The sequence below is a fragment of the Gymnodraco acuticeps genome, unplaced genomic scaffold, assembly GCF_902827175.1.
Source record: "Gymnodraco acuticeps unplaced genomic scaffold, fGymAcu1.1, whole genome shotgun sequence".
NCBI classification, from domain to species: Eukaryota; Metazoa; Chordata; class Actinopteri; order Perciformes; family Bathydraconidae; genus Gymnodraco; species Gymnodraco acuticeps.
In genome coordinates this window covers 1-15,600 of record NW_022991829.1, presented here as the reverse complement: position 1 = coordinate 15,600, position 15,600 = coordinate 1, and the positions used below count along the sequence as shown (strand labels likewise).

At 41.2% G+C, this 15,600-nt stretch overlaps 1 protein-coding gene across 1 annotated transcript; it reads right to left on the bottom strand.

The window, feature by feature from the left end:
- Positions 1–8,385: 8,385 nt before the first annotated feature.
- Positions 8,386–15,047, bottom strand: dla (deltaA; the record flags this gene model as incomplete). Its single annotated transcript, XM_034199788.1, is given in 7 exon segments — positions 8,386–9,370; positions 9,483–9,593; positions 9,769–10,549; positions 12,774–12,990; positions 13,462–13,631; positions 14,753–14,883; positions 14,987–15,047. Coding segments are annotated over 5 exon segments (1,031 nt in total), but the record flags the coding sequence as incomplete, so codon positions are not given.
- Positions 15,048–15,600: the final 553 nt, after the last annotated feature.

Sequence of the window (15,600 nt, the reverse complement as noted above, 5' to 3'; positions counted from 1 at the left end):
AGTCCTCTCTTGCTGATGTTCAGGTGTATATCAGTGTTTAGTGTCTCTACTTTAAAGAGTCCTCTCTTGCTGATGTTCAGGTGTATATCAGTATGTAGTGTCTCTACTTTAAAGAGTCCTCTCCTGCTGATGTTCAGGTGTATATCAGTATGTAGTGTCTCTACTTTAAAGAGTCCTCTCTTGCTGATGTTCAGGTGTATATCAGTATGTAGTGTCTCTACTTTAAAGAGTCCTCTCCTGCTGATGTTCAGGTGTATATCAGTATGCAGTGTCTCTACTTTAAAGAGTCCTCTCCTGCTGATGTTCAGGTGTATATCAGTATGTAGTGTCTCTACTTTAAAGAGTCCTCTCCTGCTGATGTTCAGGTGTATATCAGTATGTAGTGTCTCTACTTTAAAGAGTCCTCTCCTGCTGATGTTCAAGTGTATATCAGTATGTAGTGTCTCTACTTTAAATAGTCCTCTCCTGCTGATGTTCAGGTGTATATCAGTATGTAGTGTCTCTACTTTAAAGAGTCCTCTCCTGCTGATGTTCAGGTGTATATCAGTATGTAGTGTCTCTACTTTAAAGAGTCCTATCCTGCTGATGTTCAGGTGTATATCAGTGTTTAGTGTCTCTACTTTAAAGAGTCCTCTCTTGCTGATGTTCAGGTGTATATCAGTATGTAGTGTCTCTACTTTAAAGAGTCCTCTCCTGCTGATGTTCAGGTGTATATCAGTATGTAGTGTTTCTACTTTAAAGAGTCCTCTCCTGCTGATGTTCAGGTGTATATCAGTATGTAGTGTCTCTACTTTAAAGAGTCCTCTCCTCCTGATGTTCAGGTGTATATCAGTATGTAGTGTCTCTACTTTAAAGAGTCCTCTCCTGCTGATGTTCAGGTGTATATCAGTATGTAGTGTCTCTACTTTAAAGAGTCCTCTCCTGCTGATGTTCAGGTGTATATCAGTATGTAGTGTCTCTACTTTAAAGAGTCCTCTCCTGCTGATGTTCAGGTGTATATCAGTATGTAGTGTCTCTACTTTAAAGAGTCCTCTCCTGCTGATGTTCAGGTGTATATCAGTATGTAGTGTCTCTACTTTAAAGAGACCTCTCCTGCTGATGTTCAGGTGTATATCAGTATGTAGTGTCTCTACTTTTAAAGAGTCCTCTCCTGCTGATGTTCAGGTGTATATCAGTATGTAGTGTCTCTACTTTAAAGAGTCCTCTCCTGCTGATGTTCAGGTGTATATCAGTATGTAGTGTCTCTACTTTAAAGAGTCCTCTCCTGCTGATGTTCAGGTGTATATCAGTATGTAGTGTCTCTACTTTAAAGAGTCCTCTCCTGCTGATGTTCAGGTGTATATCAGTATGTAGTGTCTCTACTTTAAAGAGTCCTCTCCTGCTGATGTTCATGTGCATATCAGTATGTAGTGTCTCTACTTTAAAGAGTCCTCTCCTGCTGATGTTCAGGTGTATATCAGTATGTAGTGTCTCTACTTTAAAGAGTCCTCTCCTGCTGATGTTCAGGTGTATATCAGTATGTAGTGTCTCTACTTTAAAGAGTCCTCTCCTGCTGATGTTCAGGTGTATATCATATATTGTTCTCATACTGCCTGTGCTGCAGCACCTCTTTTCACCATCCGTCTGAAACCAGTAATTAATCAATGTTTATTTATATAGCCCAATATCACAAATGTTACATTTGTCTCAGTGGACTTCACAGTTTGTACAGAATATCAGTATGACAATACGACACCCTCTGTCCTTAGACCCTCTGTCCTTAGACCCTCTGTCCTTAGACCCTCACATCGTACAAGGAAACACTTCCAGAGAAAACCCACAGTTTAAAGGGAAACATGGGAGAAACCTCAGGGAGAGCAACAGAGGAGGGATCCCTCTCCCAGGACGGACAGACGTGCAATAGATGCCGTGTGTAAATCGAAGAGATAATACATTTGCAACATATGTAGACCAAATGTTTGGAAATGCATGTGTCTGTAATAAGAAGATGAATCCACGAGGATGTCAACAATCTTGAGGGCGCCATAAGGGACGTAGTATAATGAGAGTCAGGCAGGACCACAGTGACAGGTTCAGCCACGTCTCGAAGTCCAGGACTCAGATCCAGAACTCAGGATAGAGGATCCAGGACACAGGATCCAGGACTCCGGATCTAGGACTCAGGATCCAGGATGCAGGATCCAGGACACATGATTCAGGATCCCGGACACAGGACCGTAGCAACAGGATCAGCCACGACTCAGGATCCCAGCGTAGATAGACACCAAAAAGACATTTGGGGGAAGCTGGGTTATTCGGAACATGAGAGTACACAGGTACAGACAGACAGAAGGAAGAAGTAAGGTGTCCCCCGACAGTCCAAGCCTATAGCTGCTCAACTAACGTGTCTACCTACATGGACTCCCTTAGGATAGGGTGAGGGAAAAGAGTATGAACTAAGATGTATGCGCCACATCTATACAATGCTCCTAAAAAGTGTTTCTGGCACTGACACCAATGAACAGTTGTGCGTCGACTCGGCAGGGATCAAGGCACTTCTATACCTCTCCCTGCTTCCACCGTCTCACAACCAGATTACATTCCATCAGTAAGGAAAAAGAGTAAGAACTAAGATGTATAGGTGAAGAGGCACAACGTGTCTATGTCAATGTACTCTTATTAATCAGTGACAATGTATCTTTCTGTAAAAGCTGCTCATATGTTTTATATGTACAATGTTAAAGTAACTTGTAATGCCAAATGCAATGAAATAAAAAGTACAAATACTGCTTCTAAAATATAGTAAATCAGACAAAGTACAAAACTAATAACTACCTTAATGTTGGAAAATATTGAAGTCGGTGCGCAAAGTAAAAATGTATTAACACAAAAGTTGTTGTGTAGAAAATCAAATCTAACTGAACCATCAACAGTTTTGAGAAAAGGCTAATTATTAAAAGTACATTTTAAGTGTTCTGGTTCTAGCTTTTCAACTATATAAATATGCTTTTTAAGTATACAAAAATATAATACCTTTCGGGACAGGCGGTCACACAAAACAAGAAATCTCTGCCAATGATAAATGAAGAAAAGCATTTTAGTTGCAGCTCTTGTCAATACCTTATTGATTAAGTAATGTGAAAAATACAGCTGTAGTTGTTTTTATGAAATATCAATGTGTTATGTGACGTTTAAAAAGCTGCTAAATATCGTTGTTTATTATTTTAAATGTGAAAAATATCTTCTTTTATTCCCCAATTGTTGCTTCAACGCTGTCTGAGTTCCTGCAGCCTTACTGTAGTTTCTTTATCTTAACTCACCTGTCAACAAAACAAAAGTCCTCTTAGTTGTTCCTGTTATCCCTGCCATCAAACTCCCAGTACATGTATCATGAGCACAGTGTAAAAGCTGTCGTTTCTTGAAGGTTCATAGATGATGTGTTTTTTTCGGGGGCCTTTGAAGGTCTGGCTGGTCGCGGCTGAACTCTGGCCAGAAGGCATCTGTTACTCAACAACATCTGTTCCTGTTACTCTCATTCTCCCAGCATGCCGAGGGACACGCAGGCTCTCCCAAGGGTGGCCCTTTTGTGTGCCCCATTGTCAATTCCATCATTGTCTGTTTCGAAGTCTGTTCCCATAATGCCGCGGGGTTATAAACCCCTTCAGAGGCCATTTCTACCGGGCGGATGATTTACAGTTATTTGTGTCTAAAAAACAATCAGCGTCTCTATGTTGGGGGGGAGGGGGATTAAGAAAGAGAACTGAGGGGAATTTAAAGAGGTAATGGGTAAGACATTTAAATAGGCTGATTTTTTAACATGTTTACTTCAGCTTTGTATGTTTATATAAATATGTATTTAGTTTATTCTAAAATGGTTACGAATTGTAAATTTCCCGTCGGATAATTAAAGTGTTTTGATTTTAAGTCAAATCAGAATCAAAATACTTGAGTTATCCCAGGGGGAATTAGGATTTGTGACAGTTGTACCATTACTAAGACTTCCTCTCTACAGCAAAAATAACTTTAGTGGGGCATATCTCCGCATTTGAATTGTTTGTTGGAGATCTCCTAAAGTGTTTGTTTTTTTTGTTCCGAGAAAAAAGTCAGAACTATTTTTTGATGTTGAACATTTTGGGGGGATTTTCAGAAATGTCTCCTTTTTTTCTTTAATGCTTACTTTAGCCGGAATCAGAAATGTCCAAGAAAACTTTACTTTAATGTAAAAAGCTTCAGTTTTTTTGTGAGAAAAATCCCCACTACAGTTATTTTTACTGTAAGCAGGAGGGAGGAAAACCCATAGTATTGGAAAATGTCACAAAACCCCTGCCCCCCTGATTTAAAGGTCCTCCCTAACTTATTCCCCCCTGTTTAAATGTCCCGCCTAACTTGAGCAGATATGTAAGAGAACTTGACTTCAGTGTAAAAAGCTTCAGAAATGAGTGAGAAAACCCCACTAAAGTTATTTTTGCTTTAAACGGGAAGGGAGGAAAATGTTCCAACTGTCACTAATCCTATTTTCTTCTAGAAATAAATGTAGTATTTTATACTGATTTAATGTTTTCTCTTTTGCTTTTGAAGATATGTACAAGAAAAACTCTTACTTTAAAAAACTTTAGATTTGAGTGAGAAACCCCCCACTAAACTGGAAGTGTGGAAAACCCACAGAACTGGAAAATGGTACAGCTGTCTGGGATAATTCAAGTATTTTGATTCTGATTTAAAATGTTTCTCTCGTACTTTAGCAGATATGTACGAGATAACTTGACTACAGTGTAAAAAGCTTCAGAAATGAGTGAGAAAACCCCAGCAGTGTAAAGTTATTTTTGCCTGTAACTGAAGCGTGGAGCACCCAAAGTGTTGGAAAGCTGTCATGAATCCTAATTTCCTCCTGGGATAATTCAAGTATTTTGATCTTGATTTAAAGTTTTCTCTTGTACTTTAGCAGATGTGCACAAGAAAACTTTACTTCAGTGTAAAAAGCTTCAGTTTTTAGTGAAGAACCCCCCTACTAAGATATTTGTGCTGTTAACAGGATGCGTGGAAAAAGTGTTTGAAAATGGTAACAGCTGTCATGAATCCTACGTTTTTCTTCTGTACTTGTGTAGATATGTACAAAAGACACTTGAGTTTTAAAAGAAAAAGCCCAAGTAAAGTTATTTTTGCTATAAACATGAAGATAGGATAACCTAAAGTGTTGGAAAATGGTACAACTGGCATGAATCCTATGTTTTGTCTTGTACTGGCGTAGATATGTGTAACCGGTGTCGTTAAGCGGTCTCTGCGTTGTGTTTTGCATTGTTCATGGATGACCAGAGCCAGCATACAGTTTTGACGATCTCCGTTTGATTACTGACAATCTGACAACAGATATAACTAGAGAATGCAATTCCTGAAGAAATTGCTAGTGGGAATGCTTTATGCTGAAAATCTGACGCTAAACTGCTATGCTGAAATGTAATGATTGATGACATCCCATAATACGCTTAGATGCGTTGATGGCTGCATCGTTACCAAACCTGTGAAGTTTTGGGACATTTGGAGCATTTTCACTGAAGTTATGAGAAAACCGTGTTTCATGGCGGGCATTGTGTTGCCATGGCAACGGCATGTCCCGTAGATGTCTTCAGGGCTGGACTGTTAGCACACATGTGAAGTATGAGCATTTTTTGAACATTTTCATAGGAGTTATATAACAAAATCGTGTTTTATGGCGAGGGGTGCGTTTCCATGGAATTGGCATATGGTGAGATCTCAGATTTGGCGTAGAGCTGTTGAGGCATGGACCGGTGATATACAAGTGAAGATTGGGGGACGATTGGACCGTGTCCATTGGACTTACAGCGACATCGTGTTTCATGGCGAGTGGTCTGTCGCCATGGCAACAGCATTTGATGACACACCATAATACGCTTAGATGCGTTGATGGCTGCATCGTTACCAAACCTGTGAAGTTTTGGGCCGTTTCGAGCATTTTCACTGAAGTTATGAGAAAACCGTGTTTCATGGCGAGCATTGTGTTGCCATGGCAACGGCATTTGAAGAAATCTCAAAACTATCCCGTAGATGTCTTCACGGCTGGACTGTTAGCACACATGTGAAGTTTTGAGCACTTTTTGTACATTTTCATAGGAGTTAATGTGTATAGCGACATCGTCTTTTATGGCGAGGGATGATTTCCATGGAAACGGCATATGATGATGACACCCCATAATTGACGTAGAGCTGTTGAGGGCAGGACCATTAACCATTATCTGAAGTCTGCTGCTCTGAGCATGTCAGTTGGAGTGATGACATCATCGTGTTCCATTACACAGGTGTTTATAGTTGAGCTAACGAGGTGTCCAGAGATCAGAGGTTTCCATTGTTCTGAATGAGAGATAAACCTCTTACATGTGAACGTTTTGTTGAAGAACCGTAACAGATATCAGTGAAATTTCAAAAGCGTGAAGCATGTCAAGAACCTTGAGTATCTGAAGTGTGCTTTTTGTGTACTTTCCGGTCAATAATGTGGCCTTTTTGGCAGATTAACTAAAGGTGTGCGGCTGCTGCTGTGAGGAAATATCAGCCTGAAATTACAATGGGTTTTAATGGAGACATGTTGAACGTTTTTGTCACTTCATGCCCTCAAGAGGCATTTTGTTTAATTATTTTTTGCTTAATTATTTGTCATTTTTGAAGCTACGAGATGTTTTCCTACGTTTGTCTAGAAAAATTATGTCTCAGGAATGTAGGGTTTGGGAATTAAGGCAGTTTTAAAACTAAATATGAAGGCAGATTTCAAGATTCACTACCCTCTAGCTGTGACATCACGCACTCTAGTTAATGTTAAAATGTGAAGAAAACCTCTAAAACAAGGTCTGAACAATGTTTAATATTTCTAAAAGTAAGAATCAGATTTAAAAGTTGTGTTACACGAATAATGTCAGAAAGATGTGAAATATTTTAACGTTGGAATGAGGTTTCTGAGTGAAAGTATGAATGAACAGTTAGCAGTTGAAGTCGCATAAAGATTTGTTGAAGTCTGAAGAATTTCTCCATTGACTTCAATGGTTAAAAATGTGATGAATTATGGGATGTATCTCTGGAATTATGAAAGTTATGAATAATAGCAATTGATTCCCGACCGAGCTGAACGTTTTGATCTTTGAACGGAGTTTCTGCGATGTTCAATGCGGGAGGAGAAGACCGGCAAAATAACGGGTGGAATAATAAGAATAAAGAATTTCGTGCGTAGAAGAACAGATAGTGGGAATGCTGTTAACAGTATTCCCACTAAATGATCAGTTTTATATTAGGTTTCCCTCACAGTGACAACTCACGTGGAACATTTACAAAAAGGGAAGAGGAAAAGTGAGGGAAACCTAATGTAAAATATGGGGGGGAAGTCCTCACAACAATAATCTCCTGAGCATAGCGACCACACTTCAGAGGTTCCGCCCACTGATCTCCGACCTTGTCAGGTATTGAACATTCAATAAAATGAAGAACACAGAATTACTTAATATATTGATTATTCAAAATGATTTACAAATAAAACCCCACTGCATATTTGCAACTGTTACATATGTACAAAAGACACTTGAGGTTTAAAAGAAAAAGCTTCAGGTTTTAGTGACATTTTTAGGAAAATGGTACAACTGTCATGGATCCTTCCTTTTCTCTTATACTTGTGCGGATATATACAAAACAACGTCAGTTAAAAAAGAAAAGCTTCAGGTTTTAGTGAGAAAACCCCTAAGTAAAGTTATTTCTGCTGCAAACGGGGTCGTGGAATACCCAAATAACTCAAAAATGGTACAGCTGTCATGAATCCTTCCTTTTCTCTTATACCTGTGCAGATATGTACAAAAACAGTCAGTTCTTAAAGAAAAGCTTCCAGTTTTAGTGAGAAAACCCCCCAGTAAAGTTATTTTTTGTTGTAAACAAGAAGTGTAGATAAACAAAACGTGTTGGAAAATGGTACAGCTGTCATGAGTCCTAAGTATTCTATTATACTTGTGTAGATATGTGCAAAAGACACTTGAGTTTTTAAAAGGAAAAAGCTTCAGACTTTAATGAGAAAACTCCCAAGTGAAGTTATTTTTGCTGTTAAACAGGAACGGGGGTAGACCCAAAGTCCAGAAGGCGTTTCTTCACATTGATCTGACTTTCAGAGCCATGAATTACCTGACCTTGTTCTTTAGGCGGAGTGGTAAATCTAGGTAGGGACATTGTTTTTTTATGAATAGGCCCCTCTCCCGTCTCCAGGGAAACACTTTCAACTCCTGGCAGCAGCCAACAGTTTGGGCACAGAAAGGCCCACTATGGGGTCCTCAGGGGAAGACAACAGATGTTCCTGATTAACTTTGCTCACAGACCAGAAGTGTTTTTCACAGTACAGATGGATAAAACAAAAGTTGGACACAATTAAAATTTCATGTTTAGCAATATTTATTTGGAAAAATAGTCTTGGCTAATTCCTTCATTCAAAACGGTTAAAGGAGACGGTTTAAAATAACAATTTGTACAGTATACAATCCCTCTTAAATAACATTTTCTTTAAAAAAAGTCCCATTGACCTGAAGTGCCTTTGCAAAATATCATCATTAATAAAAAAAAAAGCAACTTAAATAATCATAACAAACATCACAAATATACAATACGAAATAAAAATAACACAAATCATTAAATTAACTTAAATTAAATCATAATTTTAAACTTTTTTCTTGTTTTTTCTTTCTTTATTTTACAAAATCTGTATCAAAAGCAACATTTTATTTATTTAATTAAGAGAAAGGTTTTCATGTCCCGAAAAGAAACTGAAAAGAGTTTGAACAATACTATGTCATAAATGGTTTTGGAGGGCTTAGGAAGGAAACGCACTTCAGTGTACACAGCGATCAATACATTACAGTCTTCACAGTGCAGCGATGGGTGCACAGCCCAAAAACAGCTTCGAGAAGAACAGGCCAGTATGGCCAAACATCCACCGTTTGATGCAGTTCCTGCGCTCAGCAACACGTGTGGGTTAGAGAAAAGGCCTGGGTGCAAATGTTGCAAAAAACAAAAAAATCGTAGCGTCGCACGTTAGCGCCACGAGACAGTGTCCGTTTATATTTTTTACTATTTTTACTCCCCGATAAAAGGCAGAACAGAAAGCTAAGTGGCAGTTTACTTTCAACCGTAAACTTTGTATTTATACCCCGCCAGTTCTTATCCCACACGCTGCCTGCGCTTATTTTTTTCCAGTAGAGAACCAGCTCACTCTGAATATCAGTTAAACGTCTCAGTATCAGCAGCAGTCTCAAGGCGGGACACCTCCCCCTAGGGTTTAGAGCAGCATCTGAAGGAGTATTAAAACTCTCCCATAGAGCAAATGAGCAACGGGCAGCCCACTGGTGGCTCGTTACACCTGGAGGGACACGAGAAGACAAAAGAAACGTTAGGGTTTGTTCGACAGACGACCACAGAGAGACGAGTTTCAACACTGAAATGTATAACAGAGTAAAACATCGGAAACTCACCTCAGTTGCAATTATACATTCGTCCTTTTCCTCTGACATCACAAACACAGATTTTGTTACTTGGTGTCCGCACATGCAGACATTTCTGGGGCGTTCTTTTCTGATGAATCGCTTTAAGAAAGAAAGAAAGACGTGGTTAGTTTTATTGTTCTGATAGCTTCAGTGCTACATTAGCGTCAGTGCTACATTCGCATTACATTACATTAAGCGCTTTGAGCACCAGGAAAATCGCTATATATAAATCACATGTATTATTATTATTAGAGACCGTCAGACAGATATTTACCATTTTAATCGTTTGCTGCGTTTCTCCTCAAACTCAAACGAGTCGTGGGATTGGCACTTGTCTTCGCTGGCCGCCTCCAGCATGGCTTCCTTCGCCGCCTGCTCGTAGTTGACCTCCTGTACGAGGTTGTAGTCTGAAGGCTGATGGCGGCTCTTGTAGCTGCTCCTCCCCGGTGGAGACCCCTCGTCAGGATCGCTGCTGCAGAAGTCCATCTTCTGTTGATGTTTTTTAACTCCCGGCGTCGGCATCATGCTGACCGCCAGATCTCTGTCACCTCGATGACAGTTGTTGGTCAGGTTGTTTATTTGTCTCCACCTCACCAACTGTTTCTATTGACCGCCCCGCTGGACTTTTGATCGGAAAAATCCAACAAGAACAGCGCATCCCGCCAGCAGAAGAAGAACCAAAGCCACGCCGGACCCCACGGCCATCCAGGGAACGTCGGACCCTCGGATCGCAGCGTGTTCTGGGAGCAGGAACTGGCAGTTTCTTCCTCCGTATCCGGGAACGCACGCGCACACGTAGCGGTTGTTCCTCTCGTGGCACGTGGCTCCGTTGTGGCACGGGTTGTGTTCACAGCGGCTGATTGGAGAGCTGCAGTTTCGCCCAGTGATCCCCGGCGGGCAGGAGCAGATGTATCCGTCGAGACCTTCCTGACACGTGGCGCCGTTTCGGCACGGGTACATCGAACACTCGTCCCCCGTGTGGTCGCAGTTCATGCCCGTGAAACCCTCGGGACACTGGCACAGGTACGAGTTGACCAGATCCACACAGCGAGCACCTGTAGGCAGAATCAGACATGTTTAGTGTTAGAAAAATATCACTGGTCTTGAGCTTCAATCTCTGGATCCATGTATTTATGATCCTCTCAAGAATGGAAGGAGTCATCACATACAGAGCATCAACTAGTTCCTGAACAGTGTCCTTCACATGCTGATATCCAAGAGAGGGAGTTACACAGTCACAAGATGGAGGAATACTGGTTCAAAGCAGTATTCAAAGTTTACTTCAGATTAGCTCCACGTCAGAAATGAGCATGCTGGTCATATGTCTCTCTCCATAGAGGCTGAATCATCATGTTAATCACATAGCTATCATATGCCTACAACAGTCCTGATGCTCTTCTCACACATCCTGTCATGTTCACAGCTACAGTTGGGATACCTTTGTTATCATGTTACTCTCAGATTGGAAGACTACATTCACTATTTTCCCAACATTTAGTAATGCTGGAGTAACATCTGATGTTTTGGTATTCGAGGCACACTTCAAAACTGGAGTCAAAACTGCTCAAAGATTGTAGGTCAACCTTTTGAATCAGCTTACATAAATTAACAATATTGAGGCTGTCCAACAACATCGTCTCTGACCCCAACCATGTCCTGAACAGTGAATATGAATTGTCACAACCAATCGGAGATACAGGGTCCCACGATTGAATAAAGTTAGTTCGAAGCACTCCTTTGTGCACCAGGCGATCCTGAAATTAAATACAGAGTTTAATCCCTAGTCGAATGTACGTTAGAGGGTCTTGAGATGTTATGTGTGCTCCCTTGTATCTTGTCTTAAATATTTGACTTTGTTGATGTTGCAGCTTCTGTGATGCAAGAACATTTTCAGACTCGATCTGACAATACATTATTATCGTACCGTATCGTATCTTATTACACGGCTATACACGATATTTCAGAGGTTGTTAATAGTTGATAACACACCGCTGCTAAGCAAAATAATGACCGTTGCTAAGTAGGATCAGGAGTGAGAAAGGGAGAGAGGTTAAAAGACAGAGCGCTGGACGTCAGATAAATCAACAGAAGAAGACAGCGGAGAGATCTTAATCAACCTCCCTTAAAGGTCCCCTATTATACTGTGTTTCATCAATATATCACAGGTCTCAGATATATCCAGAGCCTGTCTCTGATTGGCTGAAACACCAAACAGATCATTGCAGCATTACCCATAATCCCCTCTGTTTCAGCCCTGTTTCCAAAGTGCTGATTCTCTGTCTGTTACTTTAGATGAAAATAAGGAGCCCCTCCCCACGCCCCTCTGAGAGACATTTGGTTACAAAGAACTCAATGGTGCTCTAGGAGGAGATTCAGGTGATAAGGGGGGGGGGGGGGGTTACCTTGGTTGCTGATTGGCTAATGGTTACACAAGACAAAACATCGTTATGACATCACAAAGTGGCCAAAATCTGATCAGCTCATTTTCAGACAGGTTTTTATAGAAATGGATCAAAAAGAGAGATAATCTTTGTTCCTGAAACTTTCAGAGTCTCTTTCCACAGAGGGGACACATGTTGATGTAGAAGAGACATGAAGAAGAGGGGACACATGTTGATGTAGAAGAGACATGAAGAAGAGGGGACACATGTTGATGTAGAAGAGACATGAGGAAGAGGGGACACATGTTGATGTAGAAGAGACATGAAGAAGAGGGGACACATGTTGATGTAGAAGAGACATGAAGAAGAGGGGACACATGTTGATGTAGAAGAGACATGAAGAAGAGGGGACACATGTTGATGTAGAAGAGACATGAAGAAGAGGGGACACATGTTGATGTAGAAGAGACATGAAGAAGAGGGGACACATGTTGATGTAGAAGAGACATGAAGAAGAGGGGACACATGTTGATGTAGAAGAGACATGAAGAAGAGGGGGACACATGTTGATGTAGAAGAGACATGAAGAAGAGGGGACACATGTTGATGTAGAAGAGACATGAAGAAGAGGGGACACATGTTGATGTAGAAGAGACATGAGGAAGAGGGGACACATGTTGATGTAGAAGAGACATGAAGAAGAGGGGACACATGTTGATGTAGAGGGGACACATGTTGATGTAGAAGAGACATGAAGAAGAGGAGACACATGTTGATGTAGAAAAGACGTGAAGAAGTGGATTTTGCATAATAGGTGACCTTTAACATGATCCCTTATGTATCGTATCGAACAGATTGCATGAGATAACCCTAACCCTCCTGGACCAGTCTCTCTTACCGTTGGAGCAGGGCGTGGAGGAGCAGTGGTCGATCTTCTTCTCGCAGGTGAACCCGGCGTACCTGTGGGGCACTGGCAGAAGTATCCTCCGTCGGGGTTTGTCGGCACAGCGACCGTCGTTGGAGCACGGCCCGTCTGCACACGTCATGGCACTCAGCTCGCAGTTTTTGCCATAAAAACCGTGAGGGCAAGTGCAGGTATACGTGTTTTCCAAATCCTGCGAGGAGAAGAAATAGAAACAGGTTCGACATCAAGATCTGTCTTTGGCTGCTGCTGAATCTTTTTGTATCTCAACATCTGTGAGATTCCCATTAGGCGAAGTTGAAACTAATATGTTTTTATTTAAACGTATTGCTTTCAACTAACCTAATTACAGTTTTGTGAAATCTGTTTAAATCTTTATTTAATTAAAGTCAACGTTTCAGTTTTTTCAGTGTAAATGTGTCTTTCTGCAGAACAACTACTTTAACTCTGGGTACTTAAAGTATATTATGATGCTAATCCTTTTAAATCTAAGAACACATTTCAATACAGGACTTTTAATTGTAACTGAGTATTTTTACACTGTGGTATTGTTACTCTTAATCGAGTAAATAAGTACTTCTTCAACCTACTGAGCCCCAGCTTGCACGATGTCTCTATCCTTCCTACTAAATTCTTTTTTTTAAAAAGAAGACCAAACACTTACAGCACAGCTTCCTCCGTTGCGACAGGGGTTTCCGGCACATTCGTTGACCTGCATCTCACAGCTGGACCCAGTGAAGCCCGGTCTGCAGGAACAGGTGTAGCTTCCCTGACCCGTGTTGCTACAAGTGGCTCCATTCATGCAGGGCCTGTGGTGGGTGCAGTAGTTGAGATCTGGAGAGACACATGTGGATTAGCCACAGCTCAACACATGGCAGAACAGCAGCAGCGACAGAATGTGTTTTGTCCTCCGGCACACTTGACTCTTTCTCTTCTTCCAGTGGTTTTTTGTTTCCTTTTGAGCCCTCCCTGCTGTTCCTGCTGTTCACACAGAGACAACTGCTGCTCTGTTGTGGTGTCTGCACCACAGTGGTGAGACTGTTATGTTGCTATTTTCATCTTCTTCAATTTCTTTTTGTCTTTACGAGACTTTGAAATGTTGCTAAACAGTCCATGGCCGCAGAGGAACGGTCCTGAGCAGAACTACCCTAGATAAACACTCTCTTCCTAATAAGCATGGCTTCAACTCTGACACAGATGAGGTGATCTGGCGAGGTTTCTAGGGAAAAGTTGGGCTACAGTTGGTTTGAACGTCATGGTTTTTTTGGACATATAGTTTATGTTTAATCAGCTTTTCAATTAACAATCATCCAAATGTAGTGAGGGTCGTTTTGTTTATACATCCATTGAAAGGCTGTTGATGTAGGCGATGACATCCAGCAAAGATCCTGAGCTGAACTACGCTATACACTTTTCTGCACTTTCTCGTCCCGACTCTCTTCACATTAAGCATGGCTTAGGTTATTGACAATTAATATACACAAAGACACAGATGTTTTGATTTGCAAGATTTGGAGGTGGAATTTTGGCTAAAGTTGGTTTAAAAGTCACTTTTTTTGGACTTATAACTTCTGTTTAAACTGCTTTTCAACCCCCATTCTTCCAAAGGGTCTTTTTCTTGTTTAACCTTAACTTTCTAACCCAACACTTTTTGATCAACAAATTTGATATAAATCTAGACACAGATGTAGTGGATTGGCAAAGATTTAGTTTGGACATATAACTACTGTTTAAACAACTTTTCAATCTGCATTCATCCAAATGTAGTTAGGGAATGCTCTTATTTATACATCCGTCAACATGCTGAGGATTAAGGACTTTCAGGTGACCACAACTTTTACTTTTTAACCCAACTTCACACTTTTTCATCAGCAAATCACCGTATCAGTGCTCTCTGCTTCCTTTCCTTTCTCTCTTTCCTCCTCACTCCCCCCACACTCTCATCTCATCCTCACCTTGGTTGCAGAAGAGCCCCCCCCAGCCCTCCTGACAGTTGCACTGCCACGGCTGCTGGCAGGTCCCATGGAGGCAGCCCGGATAGCGGATGCACTCGTCGCAGTAGCGGCCTTTGAATCCCACTCTGCACCTGTTGTCCAATTAGGAGGGAAACACCGGTCAGAACACTCACTTTGCTTCATGTGTCCCACTCATTCATGAATGCCCTGCAGTGAACAGGAGAAACAACGTACTTGCACTCTCCGGGTTTCTCACAGAAGCCGTGCTCTTCATCGCAGCCTGGCAGGCAGATTGCTGTGGAAGAGAAAGAGAGAAACTGTTAGGATATTTGTTTGGTTTTGATATAAATCTCAAGAAAGTCATTAAAACTCAGGGACGGGGAGGTGCTCTGAAAAAACTGAAACGCTGGCATATTTATATTTGCTTTCAACTAACCTAATACAGTTTTGTGAAATCTATTAAAGTCACCGTTTCAGGTTGTTCAGGGTAAACCCATTAGCTGATACTTTAAACTCCTTATCACCGTGGAAGAATGTTCTGCTTAACATAGTGCTGAGACAAAGGAGGGAGTGTGTGAACGTGTGTGTGCCACAGAGTCTACACACTCACACACAGACCCCGTCAACCCACCCCACCACCCTCTTTTTTTTTTCTTCTTCTTCGCTGCGGGTCAAAACTCTTTTATTCATTCTGTGCACACACACACACACACACACACACACACACACACACACACACACACACACACACACACACACACACACACACACACACACACACACACACACACACTCACACACTCCCCTTAATGTCTCGGATTGGGGCAGATAAGAGTGGACAGCTGGCG